At 41.4% G+C, this 25422-nt stretch overlaps 1 protein-coding gene across 1 annotated transcript; it reads left to right on the forward strand.

Moving 5' to 3' along the window:
• Nucleotides 1–6737: 6737 nt before the first annotated feature.
• LOC146568937 (very long chain fatty acid elongase 6-like) lies at nucleotides 6738–23411 on the forward strand. Its single transcript, XM_085285334.1, has 4 exons — nucleotides 6738–7011; nucleotides 15670–15801; nucleotides 18244–18395; nucleotides 20320–23411. The coding sequence occupies exons 1-4, from the start codon at nucleotides 6914–6916 to the stop codon at nucleotides 20748–20750; spliced, it is 813 nt and encodes a 270-aa protein (XP_085141460.1). The 5' UTR covers nucleotides 6738–6913; the 3' UTR covers nucleotides 20751–23411.
• The last annotated feature ends 2011 nt before the right edge of the window (nucleotides 23412–25422 follow it).

The following is a 25422-nucleotide window of genomic DNA, read 5'->3' on the forward strand; positions in this document are numbered from 1 at the left end:
GTGTAATGTAGAATTACTGTATTTAGCAGTGAATCATCCAAAGCTATTCTAGCAGAGTCCAAGAATAAAGAGTGAGCAATAAGCATATCAGGGAGTCTTTGATTAAAAAAATAATGGCATTTATGTAAACACTCAAGCTGTCTGCATGCAAACATCACAGAGCACTGCAGAAAGCGGTTAATACATCTTTAAGGGGCCAGCTATGCATTCATATTTAGCCTCAAGTTGATAGACAGTACAGTGAAATTCGCTGGCATGTACAACCATCATCTTCTTCTTTCGGCTGCTCCCTTTAGGAGTTGCTACAGCAGATCATCTGCCTCCATCTCTCCCTATCGCTAACACACACCAACCCCCTGCACGTCCTCCTTAACCACATCCACGAATCTTCTCTGCGGGCTTCGTCTTTTCTTCCTGTCTGGCAGCTCTGTCTTCATCATCCTTCGTACGTGGCTTGTACAGCAAACACAGGCAAATCTGTTCTGGTGCCTCTCGACCAAAAATGACATCAAAAAGATTTCTAAAAATAAAGCAGCGCTTAGACACATTAGGACATCACGAGCATCATCACACTGTCCTCTGGTAGCTTTGCTTTTGTTTGGCTGAACTAGAAATGCACTCATCTTCAGGTCACTGTGATCTGAATGCCGTTAAAGCCTGGGAGCACAGTGTACTCATATTTGTTCCCTCTGAAATTTGCTTCCTTTCAGACCACAGTGACGACTGAGACTGTAGGAGATGTTCATGCCTGTCTAAATAGTCAACATCATTTCCTGCCAGAGGCATTAATGCCAATTTACTGTACACTGATCTAAAAGGCATTTTGATTGCCTGAATTCCTGCTCTAATCCCTTTGGATCTTGTTGTGCCATAAAAGAAGTCTGAGCTGTGACAGAAAAATGAATTATTTAGAGATATCTACAGTGGGAGGCAGATCAGCTGCATTGTACCTGCTGACATCTTTGATCTAAGGCATTAGTGTGTCTGTCTTCACTGCAGGTCTCCATGTAATCCCTCCATTCTGAAAACCATCTCTATCACACAATGCAACACTGCTAGCTTGCTGGCATGTAATGCACTGTCTAGTTTCTTTCTTAATACTGGCTTATAGGTACTTCTACCACCAGAGGGCAGCATTGTACCCAATCCTCACATGGAACTGAAATAAGCTGTGTGTGTAACAGTGTCTATACTGTAGCCAATGCTGTCTATTTAGTCCGTGAAGTCAGGTTCTGTGACAGTACCTGACTCCACAACACATTTCCCTAAGGGGACAACAAAGTATATCGTACTATATCGGCGCCTCTGTCAGTGCGCCCCAGGGCAGCTGTGGCTACAATGTAGCTTGCCATTGCCAGTGTGTGAATGTGGGTGTGAATGGGTGAATGACTGAATGTAGTGTAAAGCGCTTTGGGGTCCTTAGGGACTGAGTAAAGCGCTATACAAATGCAGGCCATTTACCATTTTATATTGTAAAACAGGACATGATACTGTGTGATAGTAGATGTCCCTCTCTGAAAATGGGTGTTATAAACCCCCCAAAATACAATCTATGCTCTTTGAAACATTAATTAATGATTAGTCATCCGTTCTTGTCATACGGACTGGTTACTAAACTGACTTGTAGATCAAAATTCAGTTTGGAAACTAAGGAAATTCTCAACCCAGACAGCAGAGTGTAAAGGTATAAAGTATGAACAGTATGTCGGGGTTAAACTTGTTGTCGAGCTGAGTTAAATTTTCAGGCAGTCTGGTTATCATTTCACAACTAGTTCACCCTCATAGGATAGAACAGAATGACAGCTGGGAAAGACTCCAGCTCATCCAGAAAAGGAAAATGGATTAACAGGTTTTACCCGTGAGTGCAGGTGAGCGGTCACATTGAATTTGGTAGGTTCCTCATTCTCCAAATACCAATGAAAGGTGCTTCCTTTATTAGGATTCACTGGAGCATCTTCTATGAGAGGGAAGGAAACGGTTCCATCCCAATAATTCATATAAAATGAATGCAGTAGTTTAATGGCTTCTTTGTAAAATATTTTAAGCAGCAGCATCAGAGGGCAGCGGGCAGGCTGAGAGCAGCAGCTGTGCACAGACGGCTTCTGGAAGCCTCTCTGTGTTTGTGCTGTTCGCTCTTTTCTGTGTCCTCTCCTGTCACCACCAGCTGCTCTGACACTAAAATGCAATTAAACCTTTTCGTACAAACATCCATTGGAAACATAATGAGCTTACTCTTTTCAGAAATACTGTATAAAAGAAGAAATATTTACAGGCTGGTTCAAACTTCATGGTTTGTCCAGCAGATGGCCTCCTGCACTCATCCTGTTCACACTTTGCTGAGTTGTATTCAGAGCCTGAATTTATTAATGTTTTAAGTTGTTTTCTTTGGTGATCTCACAGATATGATGCTAGGTTACTTAAAATATGAAAATTGACAGTTTGAACACGTGTTTCATTGATCTACTAAGGTGGGTACCATAGACTCAGCTGGAATAATTCATAGATGTGTGTCCTTGGGCACCTTAACTCTTCTGTACCTTTATGAGCACCTTTATACTGCATTAGTACTTTTTAAACATTAAATAACACGGCATCACCGTCTTTAAGCATCACAGGGGGCAGGGATTGTAATGAGGGACAGAAGTATTTACACTATGCAAAACCTTTTACTTATCAATTTAACACTGTGGATATTTTCTGAGTTGAAGTACATAAAGGTGTGCCAAAATTTTTGGATTCTTGCAGTGTTTTTCACCCATTCTAACTTCATATGTGTGGGACATATCCATACGAGATCTTGAGGGCTGAAAAACACATTTAAATTCTGTTAAAAACTACAGCCAAAACAATTTCACACACACTCCCAAGCATCACAATCTAAAGCCAAAGTCTTTAAAGGTTTTGTGCAGCACAGTTTTTTTTCTTGTGACCAAGTTTGAGTATCAGTATGATGGGATACATACCATAGTTTTGCACAGTTAGCCTTACAACAAGCACAGCATGGGTTTGGGTCTTTTTATGTGCAGTTTTCATGTTCACCCTTGTCACTGAGGTTTCCTCTTACAGTCCAAAGACATGCTTGTGGTCAGGTTAAATGTCAGTTCTAAAGGTGTGGATGTAAATGGTTGTCTGTCTTTATGTGTTAGTCATGCAGCAGACTGGTGACTGGGTGTACCCTGTCTCTCTCCTTGACTGCTGGAATAGGCTTGAGCCCCTCCATAACTACTGAACTGCATGAGAGGTTGGAAACCATAGTTTCAATAAACTGCATGATTCCTTCTTTCTATTTTTTTCTAATATAGTCATATTTTAGCACTGCAGTGAAATAGAGAAACAACTTTGGTGTTCGTATGCGAAAACGGTTTGGAGAGTCACACTGATCTAACAATCTAAGTCCTGAAGCAGTTTTTCAGAAACCCTTGAAGGGTCTGGACAGTGAGTACGAACACAGAGCGTCACAGCGACTGGATCTTTCCTAGTGAGTAACAGGATCACGCCATCTTAGGGCAAAAGAAAATTCCCTCAAGCTGAATGGGTGATGAAGCAAGAAAACGGTGACGAGGGTATCCGATGCAGTTTGCAGCTGTTCAAATGTGTTTTTCATCCCACAAAATCTCAAGTGGCTATCTCCTGTACTCATAAAGGCTTAAAATGCTGTGAAAAATAAGCTAAATGAAAAAGTGACAACATTTGGACCCAGCCCGCCTCACAAGCCTGTATGAAGGTAATATTTTGCATGCTTCTTTATACTAAAGTTATTCTGCAGTCAGTTGTTTTGCCTATGAAATGTGTTCAATGGTTGAAATGATGCATAGAAAAAACACCTTTGTGCAGGAAGTGAAGCATCTGCTGCAGAGAGTTTCCTGGTCTTTGTGCGTGTATTAATAGTACATAAGAGCTTATCACATCACCACATTATTGCTGAGACTCTCCCAGCTTCCTTTATCAGGTTTCATGTGCAGTGCTTCCGATGCTGACAGATGATGTCTTATGAAACTGTACACCAAGCTGTTCCAGATGTACTTCAAGGGACTCGTTGTGTCCTTTGTACAGGATCAAAGAGCAGATCAATGCAGAAAGTCAATTTTTGTGAGCTTATTACAGATAGGAGCACTGCAGACTGCCAGCGGAGAAAAGGATCCATTGAGCAGGCATGTGAAAGGGAAACTTAAATGCAAATAAAGGCTCGTTCCTCACTTTGTTTAATAATGTAATGCTTATTTTACCAAGCTTAAACTGCATATAGTTGTTATGAGTTATTCTGCAAGTCATTTTGTGATTGATAGAGATTAAGCCTTTGCACATATATTCACCATAAAAAGAAATGGAAGAAAGCAGTAAATTATAGCTGCATGTTAAACTAATTTTGTGCATTAAAACCATTAAATCATGTGAGTGCACACTGCTGCTGTGTAAGTGTAATAATGTATTTGAAAGGACCCAGTTAATCTAAATGATATTTTTCTCTTACATAATAAAGCAGCTGGTTTTGACTGACAGCATTAATCCAAGTATGGATATCTGGGGTCCTGGCCTTGCTGACAGGAGCAGACTGGTCCGACTGGTCCCAGTGCTTTTTATGGGGTCGATACTCGCAGCGCTCTCGCCTGATGACAAAACGTCACACCCAAGCCCCGCCTTTCTAAAAACAAAAACGTGTTCTTATTGAATCGCCCAATGACAGCGCAGGGAATACCGGAAATGCCAGCAAATACCTTCGTAATAAAAGTTGAGACTACAACCGGTGGAAATTTTGATATTGAGCACTTGAACTGTTAACTCTAGTGTTGAATGAGATATCAAAACTATCTCTCCCCAAACAATCTAAAAGTAGATATCAAAATAAATATAAAATAAAGATATAAACATTGCTTATTCTCACAGTATAGCTAATGTAGTACTGTAGTGATTTCATTTTATATCCTTGTTATGATTTTGCCCTTTTGTGTTTCGTTGCAGTTGGTTGCTCTTTGCTTACACTGGATTTGCATATATTTGTATGTGATTAGCATCTTTATACGTTTTGGGTGACACCCTTGGTGGGCCCTTAAACGTGAGCACAAGACAGAGCACAAGAGAGAGTGAAGGCGTTTAATGCCTTGCTGCTCAGCGGCACAGATTTCTGTACTTTTTCCTGTTATTTTCTCTCCATGTTATGAAGAAAAATCATTTAAATGAGTTAAAACATAAACTTGTTATTTATTCCTGCTTAAAACGGATTTTTATGAATATTGAAATCTTATTTGTTTTTCATATGTACCTATAGGTACATATAAAATTGAAAATATATTTTCAATTATATTAACTTTAATAGCAGGAAATTAACTACCCAGACGCTTCTTTTGTTTCTGTCTTTTTTGCCATATTTTTCAAGTAATCTGTATTTGACAACAGCATAATAAAACTGGAAATTCTGTTTTTCGTGTACCCCCCAATATTTTTAGGGGCCCCTATATGAAAACATTCTGGAGGCACCCCTGCCTGTGCATGCTATTTCATGGAAACCTATTTCAACAAATTCTAATGCTATAGCTACAATCCACACTGAGATTTGGTGCCACTTAGGCTCCTATTCATGCTTTTATTCATGCCTCTCACTGTCACAGATCAATTCACAGACTTCAGAGTGTTCAAAATGAAGCAGCAAGACTTTAAGTTTTTGTGTGTGTTTTATTGTGTTGTTTTGTAATGTTGGTTGTGATAAGTGCCATAAAAATCAATCAATTTTCCTGTAGACTCCTGGTGGAGCATAGGTCCGCAACAATACCACTCCAACAGACTCAGTTCTGGGCCGTTCTCTTCAGCTGGGTCCACGTCATTCTGTCGGCCTTCACTTCGCTCTCGACAGATCTTCTCCACGTCTGTTTGGGCCTCCCCACTTTCCCTTTTCCTTGTGGGTTCCAGTCCAGTGCTTGCCTTGAGACGTTGTCGAATGGTTTTCGAAGAGTGTGGCCTATCCAGCCCCATTTTCTCTTCTTGATGTCTTGACCGACCGGGTTCTGGCTGGTTCTCTTCCACAGGTCTGTGTTCGAGATCTTCTCAGGCCATCTGATGTTGAAGATGTGTCGCAAGCACTTGTTGATGAGACTACAACCGGTGTCTTGCTGGTAATGGTGTTGGTCACCCGCCACGTCTCTGACCCATACAGAAGAAGAAAGTGTACTTTATTGGTCCCCGTGGGGAAAATCCCTCTCTGCATTTAACCCATTCACTCAGTGAAGCAGTGGGCAGCCACTGGGCGCCCGGGGAGCAGTGTGTAGGGACGGTACCTTGCTCAGGGGTACCTCAGGGTAGCTGTTCAGGGGAATCGAACCCCCGACCTTCCGATCATGGGGCCACCACTCTACCTACTGAGCTATCACATTGGTGTTGAAGATGCGGATCTTGTTGCGCTGAGATAAGGCTTTGGAGTTCCAGATGGGTCGCAGGGTGTTGAATGCAAGCCTTGCTTTGTTGATCAGGCTCCTAATGTCTTCATCTGCACCGCCATCACTGTTGACTATGCTTCCTTGGTAGATGAAGCAGGCATAGAAATAAATTATTAAAATACAAATCAGTAAGACAATCTTCACTCATGTTTATTGTATTTCCTGATTACTTCTGACTCAAAAGTACAGATAATATATATATTCCATTGTCTAGGTTAGAAAAGTTATTAGGAGTTTTCAGTTAATAGTTTTTGGAAAATGCGTTTTATTTTGAAATCCTAAACCGGAATAGCGTCGTGTTCCTGCAGCTAGCTTTCTCGCGCTAAATAAAAATTGTCTTGACAGCCCGTCATCCTGCTGTCACCTCAGACGACCCAAAGCGGAGGATAACCGAGCAGCAGTTAAACTGTCGCCTCTCGTTTGCTTCTTCAGCCTTTTGTTGCATTTTTTTCTTCCTTCCAAAACTAAACCAGAAACTTTTCAAAATGAACGAGAGTGAGCCGAGCAGCTACCCGTTGACAGTTTACGACTTCGAGCGACGTTTCGACGAGAGAAGAGCGATGGAATGGATGCAGGAAAACTGGTAAGAACGAGGAAGTTGGTGAAATATCAGTAAATAAGTCATTCACTGGACTGCAGCTCTGTCTATCGTTTGTTGTTGAAGCCGTTTGTAACATGTTCTGCATGTTCGGGCTAAAACCCATGAAATCTCTTTAGAACCTCAGGAACATCGTTTTTTCCTCGCTTTAGTTCAAATAAACTCGAGTTAAGGATGCACCTCAGGGAGAAGAGGCGAGCCCTGCACGGAGTCCTGATTATGTAATTAACAGCTATGCTGGGCTCAGATCTACCCCCCGTCCCAATCCCTTTTTGTCCCCCATAAACCCCCCACCAGAGCGGCCAAAGGTTCGCCATCGAGCCCCACCCTCAACAGAGCAATCGAAGTCACATTGCCCAGCCTCGCCCCCCTTAGTTCCTCTTCATGCCCTGTCTCCGCAGTCTGATGCGTGATGTGTGAAGGGTCCGGGCTGTGAGGATTATGGCAGTGATGACTTTTCCCAGGAGAAGCTGGGACCCTGTTTACTAGAAGGTTTTAAAATTTCTGTACTTTTAGGTGACAGGAGACATGTGGCCTGGTCAAAACACAGAGAGCTGCACTCTAAAAGATCTTTAAACATAGTAAACATACCTTGTGTGCCACAGACTGCTCCCAAACACGAGGGGACAAGTAATACCTCTAAAACACTTAAGTTGGCTTTATTAAACATTAGATCTCTAGCTGGGAAAACATTTTTAATTAATGATTTAATCACTGAGCACAGCCTTGATTTTATGTTTTTAACTGAAACTTGGTTGGACCAAAGTAACAGTGGAGCTGTTCTCATCGAGACGACCCCTCCTAACTACAGTTTTATCAGTGAGGTCAGGGCGAGCAGGAGAGGAGGAGGGGTTGCTGTCTTATTTAATGAATCATTTCAATGTAAGCAGCTATCTCCTGGAAGTTTTCAGTCTTTTGAATATGTGGCTTTACAGCTGAAGGCCCCATCCAAAGTTGTGTTTCTTAATGTTTACAGGCCTCCCAAATACTGCACAGACTTTTTTAATGACCTCAGTGAACTGCTGTCTGTGATCTGTGTTGATTTTGACTGTGTAATTATTGTTGGGGATTTTAACATTCATGTGGACAACCCTCAGGACAAAGGGACTAAAGACCTGAGTAACACTCTGGGCAACTTTGGGCTGACTCAGCATGTAACAGAGGCCACACATAATAGAAGACACACTCTTGACCTACTGATCTCCAAAGGCCTGAGCATTTCAAAGGTTACTGTGTCTGATGTGGGCCTGTCTGATCATTACTGTGTTTTCTTTGAAAGTAAAATCTCAGCCCACACAAATATATCAACAACAGTGATCACAAAACGGTGTATAACTGAACACAGTAGTGCAATTTTTAACCAGGTCTTCCCATTAACACCTGACCTGCCCAGAGGGTCAGTCAATGAGCTCGTCAATAGCTTCAATGCTAACATGTTAAATGTAATGGACACTATTGCTCCCATTAAGGTGAAGGTTATCTCTGGAAGGAAAAAGTCTCCATGGAGAAACTCCACACTGGTGAAAAAAGAAAAAAGAGAGTGTAGGAAAGCTGAGCGCAGATGGAGAAAAACAAACCTCCAGGTTCATTATGACATTTATAAAGAGAAACTTCACAATTATAATTTACAACTGAGGAATGCAAGGAGGTCCTACTTCTCTGACATCATCACTAAAAACAGCCATAATGCTCGGGTCTTATTTTCTACAGTTGACAGGCTAACAAACCCTCCTGTGTCAGTGGCAGCTGAACTTCATTCGACCATGGCCTGCAATGACTTTGCCAAATTCTTCACTGAAAAAATCCAAAAAATTAGACAAGCAATTGTTACATCAACAGCAGATCCAGGATATGTACTGTGTCCACCAAAAAACTGTTTAAACACCATGAAACAGTTTCAACCTATTAACAGCAAAGACCTGGAGGACATCTTAGGTCAACTGAACTCCTCCTCCTGCTGTTTAGATGTCCTGCCAACAAGTTTTTTCAAAAAGGTCTCAAAGACTTTAGAGTCAGACCTGTTACAGATCGTCAACTTTTCTTTAATGTCAGGTGTGTTTCCAGAATCACTAAAAACTGCTGTAATCAAACCTATACTGAAAAAGGACAATCTTGACAAGACACAAATGAACAACTACAGGCCAATCTCAAATCTCCCGTTTTTAAGTAAGATCATTGAAAAAGCAGTTTCTCAACAGCTCAGTTACTTCTTAAAACAGAATAATTGCTACGATGCCTTCCAGTCAGGTTTTAGACAGAACCAAAGCACTGAAACCGCTCTGACCAAAGTGTTTAATGACATATGTCTGAATACAGACAGTGGAAAAATGTCAGTCCTAGTTTTACTGGATCTCAGTGCAGCATTTGATACAGTTGACCACAACATATTACTCAAACGACTGGAGAACTGGACAGGTCTTTCAGGAACTGTACTAAACTGGTTCAAAACATACTTAGAAAACAGGAAATACTTTGTATCAATAGGTAACTTCACATCTGAGCAGACAAGTATCACATGTGGAGTTCCCCAAGGTTCCATCTTGGGACCCCTTCTGTTTAACATCTACATGCTCCCACTGGCACAGATTATAAACAACAACAAAATAAACTATCACAGCTATGCAGATGACACACAAATATATATCACAATGTCACCAGGAGACTGAGGCCCTGTACAGGCTCTTGGTAAATGCATTGAGGAAATCAATGACTGGTTGTGCCACAATTTTCTCCAGCTAAACAAAAACAAAACTGAGGTAATAGTCTTTGGCGCCAAAGAAAAACGATTACAGGTCACCAGAGAACTTCAATCTATACATCTAAAAACCACAAACCAGGCGAGAAATTTGGGTGTAGTGATGGATGCAGACCTAAACTTAGAAAAACACATTAAGACAATAACAAAGTCAGCTTACTATCACCTCAAGAATATATCAAGGATAAAAGATCTGATGTCTCAACAGGACCTGGAAAAACTAGTCCATGCATTCATCTTTAGTAGGCTTGATTACTGTAACAGCATCTTTACAGGTCTACCTAAAAAATCAGTCAGACAACTACAGCTCATTCAGAACTCTGCTGCTCGAGTCCTCACTAAGACCAAAAAAGTGGACCACATCAGTCCAGCTCTGAGGTCCTTACACTGGCTGCCTGTCCGTCAGAGGATAGACTTTAAAGTTCTGATGCTGGTCTATAAAGCTCTGAATGGTTTAGGACCAAAATACATCAATGACCTCCTGACCCAGTATGAACCTTCCAGATCCCTCAGGTCATCTGGATCCGGTCTTTTATCAGTTCCCAGAGTCAGAACCAGACACGGAGAAGCTGCATTCAGCTTTTATGCTCCTTATATCTGGAACAAACTCCCAGAAAGCCTCAGATCAGCTGAAACACTCAGTTTATTTAAATCCAGGTTGAAGACTCACCTGTTCTCAGCTGCATTTGAATAAAGCAGCAAATCCACACTTTAAGCTTAAATTTCAAAACTTACATTTAACTACTGATTTTATCTGTTTTGATTTTATATACTGTTGTTTGTTTGTTTGTTTGTTAATTAGTTAGTTTATTTGCTTGTTTTAATCAATTTTAAATCATGCTTTTTATTTGTTCTTGTTTCTAATGTCTCTGTAAAGCACTTTGAATCACTTTGTTGTTGAATTGTGCTATACAAATAAACTTGCCTTGCCTTGCCTTGCCTAAAGACTTCATGCTGGATCTGTGGCTGCCCGTCTTCACCTTCAGGCACAAATATTGAGTAACAGGTCAAAAATTATGCCTTCCTCACTTTTACGTTTTCACTTTTGGGCTAGTTTGTAAGACTCAAACAGTGACATCTGTACGTTACAAACACCAGCCTTGCTCAGATTAATGACAGACGTTACGTTGTATCAAGTTGAAAATATGTAAGAGTTCCTGCGACGTTTCCTCTCCTATTTGAGTTAATTGAAGTGATTCAAGTTTAAGAACTATTTTGGGGTTTAAGTAAGCATGAGTTAAAGGTGAAGGTGTGTAATGCCTTGCTGGGCAGCGGCACAGATTTATGTACTTTTTCCTGTTATTTTCTCTCCATGTTATGAAGAGAAGTCACTTAAAACATTAGGAAAAAATGGTAAAAAAAATAAATAAAATATATTTAATTATGGTTCTGGTGATTTTTCTTTTGTATTTGACAAAATTTGACTTGAGGTATCTAATTTTTTAGGCCATTACCCAGCTGCAGCTCTGCGTATCCAGCGTGTCAAAGTCAAAGGGGCTGTGTGGAGCACACCAAAGTGCAACACTCATTGCTTTAGATTGAAGACACCCCCCTGCAGGGGTGAGGAGGGAGATTTTATTTTTTTTAATAAAGAGTATTTCAGCTTGCCTGTATGTAATAATTAAGAGTAAGATAATTGCATCTTCTTACCAGACATCTATTTTGTGCTGCCTGTTTGCACAGTAGACGGGGAGATACCCAGACCTATCTCTCCCCGCTCACCTACTCCAGCTCTTTTGGTGGGACACTCAGGCATTCCCAAACTACCAAGCCAGCTGAGAGACATAATCTTGTGTGTCCTACGTCTACACCGATATCTCCTCACAGTCTGGCATGCCTGAAACACCAAGGAGGCATCTTAGTGAAATGTTGAGCCACTTTAGCTGGCCCCTGCCAATGTTGAGGAGTAGCAGCTCTATTTCGTTTCAAAGAACTGAGCTTCTTACTTTATCTCACTCTATCCGTCAAAGAGCCCAGCACAAAGCTTATTTCTGCTTTTGGTTTCTGTAGTCTCATTCTTTCAGCCACTGCTGAGATGCAGAGCTCTCTCTTTCCCACTACAGACCTGTTTAATCTCCTGTCGCACCCTACCTCACTTGTAAAAAGACCCTGGAATATCTAAACTTCCCAACCAGAAGTGGGAAGTCCACCCTTTTCCAGCTCAGAACTGTGGCCTTAGATTTGAAGGTTCTAATTCTCATCCCAGTTCCCTCCAGCTTGGCAGCAAACCTCCCTCAGAGCGCGCTGGAGGTTGTAACTCGATGAAACTAACAGAACCACAATGTCTGCAAAAAGCAGAGACGAGACTTCTGAACCTGAAGCCTGTGAGCTGTGTCTAGAAATGCTGTGCATAAAAAATTAGGAACACAGTCTGTGACAAAGTGCACATTTTCCTTGAACCATATGGTTGTCAGGCACAGACACAGATGCCTGCTAATTAATGCTAAAAGGAGTTTGCGTGTGCTGATAACTCAGTGTCGATACCATGTCTTCTTTTCAGTCACAAAGACGTTTAAATTAAAGTTGTAGCTCCTTATCTAGATGATCCGTAATCTGTGTATTGTTCTTTATTCATTAACCTTGTAGCAGTAGCTGACTGTAAATCAGGCCACCTACGATTAGCTATCTATTAGGAGTGGACTTTGTATTAAAACAGATTCATGCTAAAAAAACAGAGCAGGAAAAAGTTTCTCAGGTGTGCAAAATGTTCCACCTCCATGAGTCTGACAGCATTTGTATGTGCTCTGTCGAACTGTCAGAAAAGCATGTCAGTAACTGATAAAAAGAAATGATAAAGATAGAGACATGTGACTCAGATCATTTAGACAATTCCTGAGGGACGCTTGCACAGAGACACAAATTATTAAAGGAGACCGGGAAGGAATGCTGCTGAAAAAACCCACTAGCTTACTGACTCCTGGAGACAAAACACTTGGCCAGGTGATTGTGGCTCTGATAGCTCGCGTGTGTCTCACCCTGTGCAGGGAGATAAAACCTGGAGCGTTTATATGCTCACTGGTGTGAGTTTGGCACAGCTCCCGAGTACGAGCACTGAAGTATTGATAAGAGTTTGGATGAACAATTCTGATTCATTTTGTCATAGCTGACCTTTTCTAATTCCAATCAGACCCCAATAATGACGAGTCTGTTTCAACACCAGTTGCCTCAAGGTACTTTTTTATTGTCAGTTAAAGTCAGAGAAAACAGAGAAAACCCCCAACTGTCCTCCTTTGAGTAAGCACTTGGTGACAGAGGGAAGGGAAAATCCTTTTTAACAGGAAGAAAACTGAAAAACAGCAAAACCAGGCTGTGGTGAGCCAGAGATTAATAATAACTAATGATTAAATGCAGAGAGGTTTATAAACACATTAAAAAAAGGGGAGATCCCCTCAACCTGCAGCTTTTGAGGTCCTTAAAACCCATTGAAGTTAAGCTCAAGGTTTACAATTTAGTCACATTTTGTTTAATTGATTGTGTTGGTGTCCAGAGGGACAGCTACATTAAAAGTGTGTCATTGTCCAAAAAGTTATAGACCTGAGATTATTACTGAGATTTGGATGTTTGAGTGAAATGTTTGTAGCTGAAGGACTCTGTGCTTTTAAAGCTGACTCAGGTAATCTCAGGATTAATGCCTCTGAAATCAAAATTATTGTAAGCTTACCACGTGCTCCTCGCTGGGTGCACAAGTCTCTCTGTAGGATAATACGCTTTCTTTCTGTTATTAATCTGAGATTTCTTGGTTGTTTTAAGTTTGGACCACTGAGTCTGGAAGACAAATTGATTGATTAGATGATTATTCAGTTACTGAATTTCATCTCGGTATACAGGGAACAAACAGATATGCATCTTGTCTAAGATTATGTGTTATTAGCTTGGTGAAGAACTCTTGGTATGCTCGGAGGTTCAGATCTGTGCAGCGGGAACAGCTTTAGCTTTTTGCTGGTTTTTCCTCTCCCACAGGGGCAAACTGGGACCAGCTATCAGAATCCACTATAACCACTAACTGGGTCAAGCAGCAGCAGCAGCAGTAGTATCTACTCATCCTGTGTATTATGTATGTTGCCAATCTGGATTAGTCATCTGCTTACCCGCTTACACGCATACCCTCCCTACTTAAATAAAAACAGCTTTTAATAACATATGAGAAGCAGGTTAATGTGAAATTAAAAATATACGGTGTCAGTGCACATGCAGTCTCTGTTTCCAGGGTTTAGTATTCTCCTCGGCTGTTTCTGCTCAGCCAAAAATCGACTTTTTCTTTCCTGCTGTGTGCTGTTGTTGAAACATCAGGCGCAGTGGTGCCCAGTGGAAACGGCCTTATTGCCCATAGCTGGCAGTCTGAGTGGTCTGTGTGTCAGGAGCTAATCTCTTAATCCTCTACTATGAGTATAATAATTGAGTTGGCTGGTGTCAGGAGGGCTGACATGTAGTAATTCATAGCCTGATGTTTCGACTTGTCACACGACTCTGGAGTGACCACAGAGTTGATATCAGCTCGTATTTGTCTTTAATTGCAGTTGTCTGGTTCAGTCACACTAATTGTGTAATGTCTTTATGTAAGAGTGCTGTGTCTGTGTAGTTGTCTCCTGTTTCAAAGTCTCAGGAGGTGATTTAGTGTTTAATAGAGCTGTTTGTCAGGGGAAGTGAGGTACTTCCTCTTTATTGTAAAGCTGATAGAGGTCAAAGATCTGTGTGATGCTGGAGCTTTTAGGCCGGCGTTTTGTGTTAAGTAACATCAGTGTTTCCCACAGATTTGGGCTCAGGGACGTGAGGTTGTGGCTAAAGACAAGTACACCCTATTTTGAGAAGATTTTATGTATATTTTTCCTACAGGGATTAAGAGGGTAAGTGTAGTAGCAGCCAGGTGCTGTTATTTAAATGCACTGTGTTAATGCACCGCGAAGCAACTGCTGCTGCACGTCAGACTAGGAACGGTTATAAAGCTGTTTCTCGAGTTAACATTCAGCAAATTCATCCCAAGGTCAGACCATGCAATGCTCAGAGAAACTGCAAAAAACCCAAGAGCTGTACATGCCTCAGCATGTTAACGATAATGACAATTAGAATAAGACTGAGCCAGTCCCTGTTTGGAACAACCGTTCCAAACAGGCCAGGTGAAGATTTCTTGTCTCTAAAAAGAACATGGCAGCACAGCTTAGGTTTGCAAAGCTGCATCTGGGAAAACCAAAAGACTTCTTTAAAAATCTCCTTTGGACAGATGAGACCGGAGTGGAGACGTCTGGCTGCGATGCACAAAACCAAACTTAGCATATCAGCGCAAACACCTCATACTTACTGTCAGTCACTGAGTCGACCGTGAACTCCTTCGTATACCAAAGTATTCTAGATTCAAATGTGAGGCCATCTGTTTGACAGCTAAAGCTAAATCGGATCACCTGACAGGACAATGATCCCAAGCACAGAAGCAAATCTGCAACTGAATGGCCGAAAAGAAGAGAAACAAGGTGCTGCAATGGTCCCGTCAAAGTCCAGACCTCCTCCTGACTGATATGCAGAGAGCTGTGCATGGACGAATGCCTGCAGACCTGCGCTTGTATTTAATAATTATAGAACCTGCTGAGGACCAAAATGGTTTTCCTATTATGCTCTGACTAGAATTACAAGACTACGTATTTTCTTTTTACAGTGACGACAACCAAATTTTCATACATTCGTTTCCCTGAAATTAAGTATTAAATATTAATTGCAACAACTACATAATTTGATCCAGTACATTCTCAATCTAGTGTTTTGTGTCTGAGGGGAGCTTTTTTTTCCCCCGTTACTGTCTCTCTGCTGTAATTAGTGCATGTAACAGTATTATCAGTATTGGTGTTACAGTGAGGATGAGTAATAATAAGCATCACTGTGTGTGTGCTTCTCTGCAGGACCAAGTCTTTTATATTCTCTGGCCTGTACGCTGCGATCGTATTTGGAGGGCAGCACTTCATGAGGGAAAGGCAAAGACTGAACCTGCGTCGCCCGCTGGTGTTGTGGTCACTCAGTCTGGCCATTTTCAGGTGAGTGACTCTCAAGGTCGATGCAGCTGAGACGGCTGACGTGACCTTAACGCTCAGTCAAGCAAACATTTAGAGTCGAGTGTTTCAGAGAAAAGTTGTTTGGTATTTTTTCTCTGAAGGTCCTTTTCCTTTCTGGGTAAACAGGAACGTGAACTGAAAGAGGGATAGTCAAAGAAGGAACGTGTTCTGAGTGTTTGTTTGAGAAGCCACAACCAGTCTGATAACAGCTGTCACCTCAAGGTTCAATGCAAGATTTAAAGCAGTACTTCAAGAACACTATAGACATTTCACTCACTAAGAGTCCTGATGTCCATCTGCACATGGTATCTGGGGGGTGGAATCTAAAACTTCTTGGGGCTGACCTAAAAAACTGGTTTACATTTTTGCCAATCTCCTGTTTGAGATCATCTTCTCTGAGATTTCCAGGCAGATTCCAGAGCAGCTGCATTTTCAAAATAGGACATTCCACTCGAGTTGCAGTTTCACCACAAACCTCAAATCTGAGCAGAGAGCAACCTCAGGATCCTTGCTGTTGATAAGAGCCAGATTTTTGGCATTTTTCACCTATAGGTAGTGGGAGTTTATGTCCCTGCTGCTTTATCTTCTTGAATCAAGTTGAAAGATCTCCATTTTGACACGCTGAAGGAGATCGGGGCTTCTACAAAGCAATCTTTAAAAAAAGCATCTGCAGTAGAATACCTGAGAAGATTATCTAGAGCAGGACATCAGCCAAACTCCAAACAGGTTTCTGTTTATCTACTCCTTCAGTTACCAACTATCAATCTAATTTACTGATTTGTTTATGAAGATCTAGACTGTGGTATTCCCCCAGAGAAGCGTGCTGTTTTTATAAAAACTAAAATCCTGCTGCTGTCACTTAAAGGCCTTAAGCTGAGTTTGTCAAACCCACCAGAGCCTGCAAGGATCCACGTGGCAGGTGTGCAGGACTTTAATCTTAATCCCAGTGCTGTGGGTATATCCTGCTCCTTTCAGCCTTAGCTGTCCGCACACAGGACGTGACGGTGTTAGTGTAGGTAGTTTTTGCTTTTTACTACATCCACCCTGTTAACTCTGTTGTCCTTTAAAGGATAAGTTTGTTTTTTATTACTGGTATATATTTTTTTAACCTCGGAGACGTGTGCCAGAATGATGACACAACATCGTGCACGCTTTGTTGCTTTGCTGTCTTGGTGCTAATTAACAGATATCAGTGCAATCCACATGTAAACCCCCAGCTTTAGCTGACAGTTTAGCACTAAACTATCGCTAATGAGCTATGAGGCTACTATAGCTGGGCTGCCAGCAGAAGCACAAGAGCTTAAAACTTAGACCTTAACCCTTATTTTCTGACTAATTTAACTACTGATGAAATATTTCCGATGCAATTAGGTGGAGGTAAAGCTGTTTATGGAGACTTAACCTCAACAAGCCAGTTGCCAAGCGCTCAAAATATATTCATGATGGAACAAAAAAAGAAAGTACTTCCTCTTAGGCTAATGTGCAGTGGGCCGCACAAGGTTTTCAGATTTAGAATCAGGGTTTTTTTCACTGCTATTTATTCATTCATCATATAGTTACTATTACAGTTGCATGGAAACAGGGCAGTTCATTTACTAGTTGAAGGCTTCTCCAACTGATATATTGAAGAGTCTTTGGGCAAAAAGAGTTTAAAAGTGCTTTTTGAATGAGCGACTGTGGCTTAGTTTAAAAGGACTGTAAGAGTAGCAGAGTGCTATAGTTATAAACAGGCATCCATACGCTACATACACCATCGTTTTATGTCTGATACTCTGAAAAGGATTGAGCATAATCCCCATCAAACTCACAGTTTGGTCCTGTTTGACCTGCATTTGATTTGTGTCAGATCGAAGGCCGGTACGACGATCAGTCATCAGAGAAAATGACACAGGCTGGCTCCCTGTTGACTGCGATCCGGTTTGCAATTGTTGGAACATCAGATAAAAGCACAGGGAGTCTCTAAGGTGTGTTTAAGATGGTCTGACTGAGATTACCTATGAAATCTCCACATCAGTGTTGCACCAATGTGCAAGTTGCTCTTTGCCATCAGTGTAATGTCAATAAACCTTTTGACATCAAGCCTTTATGGCTGCACTGTAGCAGTGATCTCTGCAGCTCAGTTATGGTTTCTTTTTTTTTATTATTATTATTTTATGACAAACAGTAAGATGGATTATAAAAATGCTGCTTTCAATGCTTCATTTGTCCACAGGAGGCATGGCAGAATGATTACACTTTAACACATCAGGGCTGCCAGTTGAGACCATCCCTGTTTTTACTATAAGGATGAGAAAACAGACTCTGTTCTAGGAAAGTGGTGACAAATATGAAACCAGTAGAGCAACATAATTTACTAAAAGAAGTGGCTGAGTCTCTGTGATCCTAGCTGTTGGCTAATATGTCCTTGTTGTGTTTCCTCTGCAGCATCGTAGGAGCGGTCAGGACCGGAGCTTACATGCTGCACGTCCTCACAAACGACGGCTTCAAACAGTCGGTGTGTGACAACAGCTTCTACAGCTCTCCCCTCACCAAGTTCTGGGCCTACGCCTTTGCCCTCAGCAAGGCCCCCGAGCTGGGTGAGACTTCATCTGATCTCATAAATGTCAGAATATTACTCACATGAATGAAGCACATACTAAAATCTAACCTATTCAAAGACCACCAGCTGTAGATTCCTTATTTCTTTGTTATTGGATTAAGGTGAAGCAGGACCTGTTTACACTATAGGAGCTCCACGCAACTCAGAAAAAACTGTTTTAATCATATTAAGGGTGGGGGTGTTAGCATTAGCTAAAACCATGATGAGGCATAAAGTGCTGTGCAAAAGTCTTGATCCACCCCTCATCTCTTTGTATTTTGCTTCTAAGGAGCCAGACTTTCTTGTAATGTTTTTTTTTAAAAAGGTCTTAATCAGTACTTTCTGAAGGTCTCTCAAAGCTTTTCTTTGGTTCTGTCCTTAACACTGACCTATGAATCATTTAAATATAAATGCATATAACTCAAGGGATGAACCTTATTTTGTTTCTTGACACGTTGTTACTACTAACCGTGCAAAACCACGTAGTTTGTTCCCATTTAATTAGGTGAATCTGTGCAAAATGCAAAGGTAACAGTTTATTTGCAACAACAATTTGATTCCCAAAGAGCTGTTAGCTGAAAACTTGGCAATTTTTTCAGCATGATGTGCAGTAAAAAAGATCAGTGAGAACAGGTCTGATGGAGCGATGACATGAGTGTCTACAGCCATCTGTAAAGCACGGTGGAGGCTCTGTCATGGTTTAGAGCTGCATTTCAGTGAGTGGTGTGGATTTTTTTTCAAAATTAATGTAACTGTGAACACAAGAATATTAAGTCAGAGCTTCACCCACCATGCAGTACTGCCTGCAACACATCTGATCGGCAGCAGCTGCTTCTTTCAATAAAAGATGATCCCAAACACGCTGCCACTAAAGTAAAAGTTTACCTGAATTTAAAAAAACAACAACAACACACATACAGTGGCAGTCATCGGTCATGGATCGTACCAGATAAGTTATTGTTATAGTTGTGCAAACCTTTCTATTTCCATGTATGTTTGCACGTTTCACCTGCCTTCCTCGCAGAATGTTAAGAAATGAGGGTTGGTGCAAGACTTGTACGCACTGAAAACGTGTAAATGTGTTGGATGTTTTTCAGTCTTTGTTCCAAAAGGATCTAAATTCAAACTGGATGTTTTTTCTTGCTCAGCTACTTTAAGAATGAAATGATTTGCTCAGTGTAGATTAAAGTGTGCGCCACTGTGCAGTAAATCCATCAGGAGGTGATTCCCTTAAGAGCTGAAATGGAGGCAGATGCTGAGCTGGCAAGAAAAGTCCATTAGCGCACAGCTGATAATGTACAAGCAATGTTTCCTCTGCTGCAGACAGGAAGGATACGTCTTCTTCCTACTGCAGGATAAGGACTCTTTATAGAGACTCAAATGAGCTTTAAATTAGAAATACAGGTTGTTCTGTTTTATAACAACTTCATGGGATTCACCAGAATCTGTATTTGTACTTATCAAAGTAAGCTTTGTGAGGAGGTTTGTCTGTGTAAGCTAAACCCTTTTATTTGTTAAATCCACCTGAAAGATCAAACATAAACCCACAAATCTGTGATGGATGTTCACGAAGCTGTAAGCTAACTGCTTGTGCTGCCTTGTTGAAAGTTTCTGTGCTCCTCCTGTACCTGTAAGGCCATCATAAAATTTAGTACACCCCCCCCCTTCAAACACTGTAAGTGAAGTCAGGCTTTATTGGAGCTGCGTTAAACTTGATACACAGTCAGGTCCTGTCAGGTATTTCACTTTTTCTGTAGGTTTTTAAAAAATATTTTTCCTGCTCTCACACAGCAATTTTCCATCTTTTGTGATAACTAAAGTACATCTGGTGTTATTAATCATGACTCAGTTGCTGAGGGGTTGAGGTTTGGTGCTCGGGTGCGGTTTTATTTAAACGATTTCCTCTCTGCCGCCTCTCTCAGGAGACACCGTGTTCATCGTCCTGCGGAAACAGCGCCTCATCTTTCTGCACTGGTACCACCACATCACCGTGCTGCTTTACTCCTGGTACACCTACAAGGATCAGCTGGCGGGCGGCGGCTGGTTCATGACTATGAACTACATGGTTCACTCTGTCATGTACACGTACTACGCCGCCCGAGCGGCCGGCCTGCAGGTGCCGCGTCCCTTCGCCATGGTCATCACGGCCTTGCAGATCCTGCAGATGGTGATGGGCCTGGCCGTGCAGGGCCTCGTGTACCACTGGATGCACGAGTTGCGCTGTCCGTCTCACCAGGACAACATCGTTTGGGGCTCTCTCTTGTACCTCAGCTACTTGATCCTTTTTGCCTACTTCTTCTACAACACCTACCTCAAAGGCTCCCCCAGGGACAAAGGGTCCAAGAAAGAGTAGCGCGCCTCCCTGTGCTCGGGGTCGTATTAAAGGCTCTGAACATCCTCCTCTTCTGACTGCAGCTCAGAGAGGAGGATGATTTGGAGCATTTTAATGTGATCTCATGATGAAAGCGAGGAGATTGAGGGGCATTTCCGTAACTGTGTTTGACTAAAAATAGCGCTGTCATCATTTAAACGATTGCCTTGTTTACTTAAACTCCTTTATCTAAAAACAGCCATATGAGGGCCAAATACTGTCAGAGGCAACTGACACTTGTTCCTGTGTTTTTAAAGAAGTCATTGATTTATATGTAATTAATTTTACTTTAATTGAGTGAGGAAATGGTTTGTTTAGCTCTAGTTAGCTTAGCATAAAGGCTGGAAGCAGACTTTCCTTTCCCTGGAAAACTGACTTATTTAAACTCTGCATCTTTCTGTTTAACCTGCAAATTAACAAAAACATAAAAGCAACAGATTCTTGACTCCAGCTCTAACAAACATCTTTTACAGACGGGATCCTGTTAAAGCGTTTACACACCGCCTGCTCACTGTCTTTATGCTCGACTAGGATAAACAATCTGCACCAAATGTTGAACTAGCCCTTTAAAAGTGACACCGGGGGCAGGTACTAATCTGATGCCGTAAAAATGAGCATCACGTGGCGCCTGCAGGTGCAGAAACTGTAACACCTGTGTCCACCTGTGCAGGTTAGCAGGTAACAGGGAGTGAAGACTAATGCACTAAATGGCAGAGGAATGTTTTCATGCACGTAAACGTGCAGGAAGAAAAGCAATGCAAGTTCAGTTCGGTGTAATTTTTTTAAAATGCTGTCACCTCTTTACCTTCATCTAAAAAGAAAGCCTTCTCTGTCTGCTCCTCTCAGTTTACCTCGCTGGCTTATACCTGCCTCAACTTGTTAGCTTAGGTTGTTTTTTCTGTTTTTTTTTTTTAAGGTGTTGGTTTGAATCCAGGTGAAGTTTCTGAGTCTGAGAGCACAACAGTAAAGTGACCATATTCTTATAAAACGAACACAGAGGTTAAATTTAGTGTTGCTGCTAATGCCGTCCACAGCGCTGCGTTGCTTTGCTTCACCCTTTACTGCAGGTTATGCACTGACCACTAATAAGTACCTCATGCAACCCAGCTTTCCTCTAACATAGCCAATATTTATAGCCGCTTTCACCACGCGTACACTCTGTAAGACAAGGCCTGAGTGAGGAACGCGTTCCTCAGATGAAAGCCGTTCCAGCTCAAACAACTGACAGGAAGTGCGTTAAACCAGACGTCCTCCTGTCCCTGTCGTTTGGGTTGTTTTCACATGTTTACGCGCTGTACAGTATATGTTTTTTAACGTTTTTAATAAGAGATGACGGGAACGATTCACTGTTGGGACGCAGTTTCCCGAACCTTTTCTTCTGTGCAGCTGTGCGATGGATTTAAAAAGGAGACGTGTAGATGTGATGGAGATGCAGACCTGTAGCTTTAACTCAGAGGTTTAACAAAAACATTCCACTTCTATGGTGCACATTTATTAAAAGCGATAAAAAGCATCTGAAAACTGTTTGAACTGATTCTCTGATTGAGCAGCAGGAGCTAAACCAGAGTGTCTCGTGTGAAGTGTTTAGCAGACAAACAAAAAGGATAAACTGAACATAATGTGACGTAACAGGAGAGGTTTTTGTATCTTGCAACTCCTACGAGGTCCGACCACTACGTTTGCCTTGTTGCCGACACTTGATTCCTGTTTAGTTAGAAGAAAAAGCTTTATTTTGATCCATCCTTTGTGACTTTGCCCTGTGCTCATGTTGGTTTTGGTTATTTATTTTCCTTTTGTGCTTTAAATTATTTGAACAAACTGATACCAAACATACGGCAGATGACGAGGACCAAATTTATGTGGCGATTGCTGCTGACTGTGGTGCTGCTGCTCTTTATGACCTGCTGAAGAGGAGGCCACAGGGCGCTGGTGTCTGTTTTTAGATGAGAGGGATGTGTTTTCTTTACGTTTTCCAGCAGGTGTGAGGTTTACTTGGCAGGTGTCACATTAGGAAGCGGGTTGAGTTCAGTTTGCTCCATCCACGCTCGCGCTTACACCGCTTCGGAGGGTGAACTGCGACGGTGTTCGTGTTTAAAGTTGTGCAGCACATTCTCAAACCACGTCCTGTTTAACGGGCCTGTGCTCGCCACAGAAGCTGCTCGCCCTGGTTGGAAACGTGTGTGCTGAGCGCTGTGGTTTAAAACCTGTGTGGAGACTTTTGACTTGGCGTGACGGAGCTGATTTTGTGTTTGTGTCTGTAGTTGAATTCCGATTGTTCAGGACTTTGTGGATTACAGTTTGTCACGCTGACGCACCTTCTGTGAGAAACGACGTAGTTCTGATAAAAGCACCGTTTTCAGATGCACTTATTGTTTCAGCATCAACCAGTCGTAGTTGTTTTTATGTGATTCAATATAAAGAGCACTGAACACTGTTTGAAACTGCCTGCTTTTTAAAATCTGACACATTGTAACGCTGTTAAAACTTGAACTTGGTGTGCCAAACATGCTTCTGTTTGTTTTCTGTCGTGCTTTACTTTGTTTTGTTGTCTGTGCTTTATGTTTCCTACTGATTTTTACTCCCTGTGGTTTCTACTGGAAAAAGGGCTTCGTGTCGAAACGTTATAATAAAGGTTTCTCTGTTTGTTGTTTCAGGGGTGAAATATTTTCACTGTGGAGAAGAATATCTGTTTAAATAGAAGACGGACAAACTCGCCACAAACATCAGCTGTTTGATTTAGTTTCCTTTATTAAGATTATCTTAAAAAATATAAAGCACATATTCAAGCCTCTGACAGGCATGTGTGATAAAGCCAGGACTTCAGTCTGATTGTCTTTTATTTTCTTTTTATTGGCACATACATTATAAACATATTTAATTGCTTTTATTTAACTAAACAGCAGCTCTTGAAATTTAAAAGCAATCTTTTGCAAGATTGTTGAGTCTTAATCGTAGACGAGAGCCAAACTCAAGCATACACAGCTTAATGTAAAATGCATTTCTGAGATGGTGATGAGTTCTCAGTGACCTTGACCTCAGGGTGTGACAATTATGTGTGTGAAAGGTTGTAGCGTGAAGCCCTTTGAAGGTCACGGGTCTGGAAAAAGTGCCGTATAGATGGCAGTCTCCCATTACTCTGTTATTCAGGCCTGAATGTGGCAACTCAGCGACCGTGAGAGAATTTTTAAAAAAGGTTTGTGTACATGCGACAATGCCTCCCATCACTTTACTGGTCGCAAATAAAATCCCAGAAAGTGCCATAAACAGTTGAGGTGTCTGCAACAGCTGTGGGAAAACAACTAAACAAAGATTTAAAGAGATATATACAGAAGATGTGAAATAGAAAATATTTAAGGCTAAAACACATTTCTAATTTTATCATATATAAGGTGAATTCCTTGACCGACGACGTTATTGGAAAACTTCTGAAACTGCTTTTCAATGAAACTTTTATGATGCTCACGCTGTTCCTGTGTATTCGTGTTGGTTTTATTGGCATTGCTAAGAAGGTGATAGTTCAGTTTCATTTATTATTGCGGTCATAGTGCATGTTTAAGGGATGGGAAAAAATGTATAATAGGATTGTGTTAAATTGTAACCATGCATTACAGAGGAAAGGAAATGTTTAAAGAGAGAAAGATAATATATAACATGTCAAATCTAAATATTAGGTCTTAATAATAGATTTTTCAGTTCTAGTCATTAACACGAGCTCTGTAAGAAAAATAAATATGATACAAAATGTACAGAAGTATGTAAACAAGGCTCTCATTATACTCACATTGGACACATATGTGTATTTTCTGTATAAACTGAGTCTAAAGGATAAATTGACTGAAGAGCACACAGTGGCTCTACAGTCTCTGATGATCAGAAGCTGTTAAATCCCCGTGAAGCTTTTAAACTAGAGGAATTTGTCTTGCTGACACAGTTAAACCACACCGGCCCCCTGCAGCTCTGCAGCTCGCAGCACACTGCCCTACAAACGTCCAAGCTGAGCCGAGCGCTCTCTGGGAGGTCGTGGGTTGATGGAAGACAAAGCTCTGCCTGCTCAGCACATTATAGTCTTGTAGCTGTGGGTGGTGACACCAGAGGACCGGGAGGAAAGACACGCAGTGGAGGAGCCGAGAGGGAAAAGCTTTAAACAAGCTCGTCACAGAGGGTTAGGGTCACGACAACAGTGAGATTTTTCTGCGTGAACACCACCAGCTCGTGTTCAGCTCGGCTCTGTGATGGAAAGCAAACTTTTTATGAAACTTACAGAAACGAGTCACATTGTTAGGAGCTGAATGTGAGCAGTGCGCAGAAGAGGGCAATCATCTCAGTACAAACACAAGCTGTTACAGCAGTTTGTGTTTGTGCAGGAGCTCATGAAACATGTAGTGTTTAAAGTAATTAAAGATATCCTTCACATTAACACATCCAGCACATGTTACTGTAATTACACACGACGGACTAACTGTATAATTACATATGTTTTAATCATCGTGTTCATATTTATTAACAACTATAACCTGTAACATGAGATTAGACTGATAAAAATTACCCTGAATGGTTAAATGGGGCATACTTACATGTTTAACCCTTTTTTAAGAACAATAAATAAACTCCTATTTGTAATCGAGTACTTCTGCATGTTAAATAATAAACTCCG

Source organism: Mchenga conophoros, linkage group LG8, assembly GCF_057382185.1.
Source record: "Mchenga conophoros isolate Kocher_MC1m ecotype Shallow Benthic linkage group LG8, M_conophoros_male_GT1.1, whole genome shotgun sequence".
In the NCBI taxonomy this organism is placed as follows: domain Eukaryota; kingdom Metazoa; phylum Chordata; class Actinopteri; order Cichliformes; family Cichlidae; genus Mchenga; species Mchenga conophoros.

Bases quoted from the DNA above. Each gene is read 5' to 3' on its own strand.
- LOC146568937 (XM_085285334.1), top strand. From the start codon at position 6,914: ATGAACGAGAGTGAGCCGAGCAGCTACCCGTTGACAGTTTACGACTTC. The intron at 7,012-15,669 runs GTAAGAACGAGG...GCTTCTCTGCAG, and splicing joins GAATGGATGCAGGAAAACTG to GACCAAGTCTTTTATATTCT. The intron at 18,396-20,319 runs GTGAGACTTCAT...CGCCTCTCTCAG, and splicing joins CAGCAAGGCCCCCGAGCTGG to GAGACACCGTGTTCATCGTC.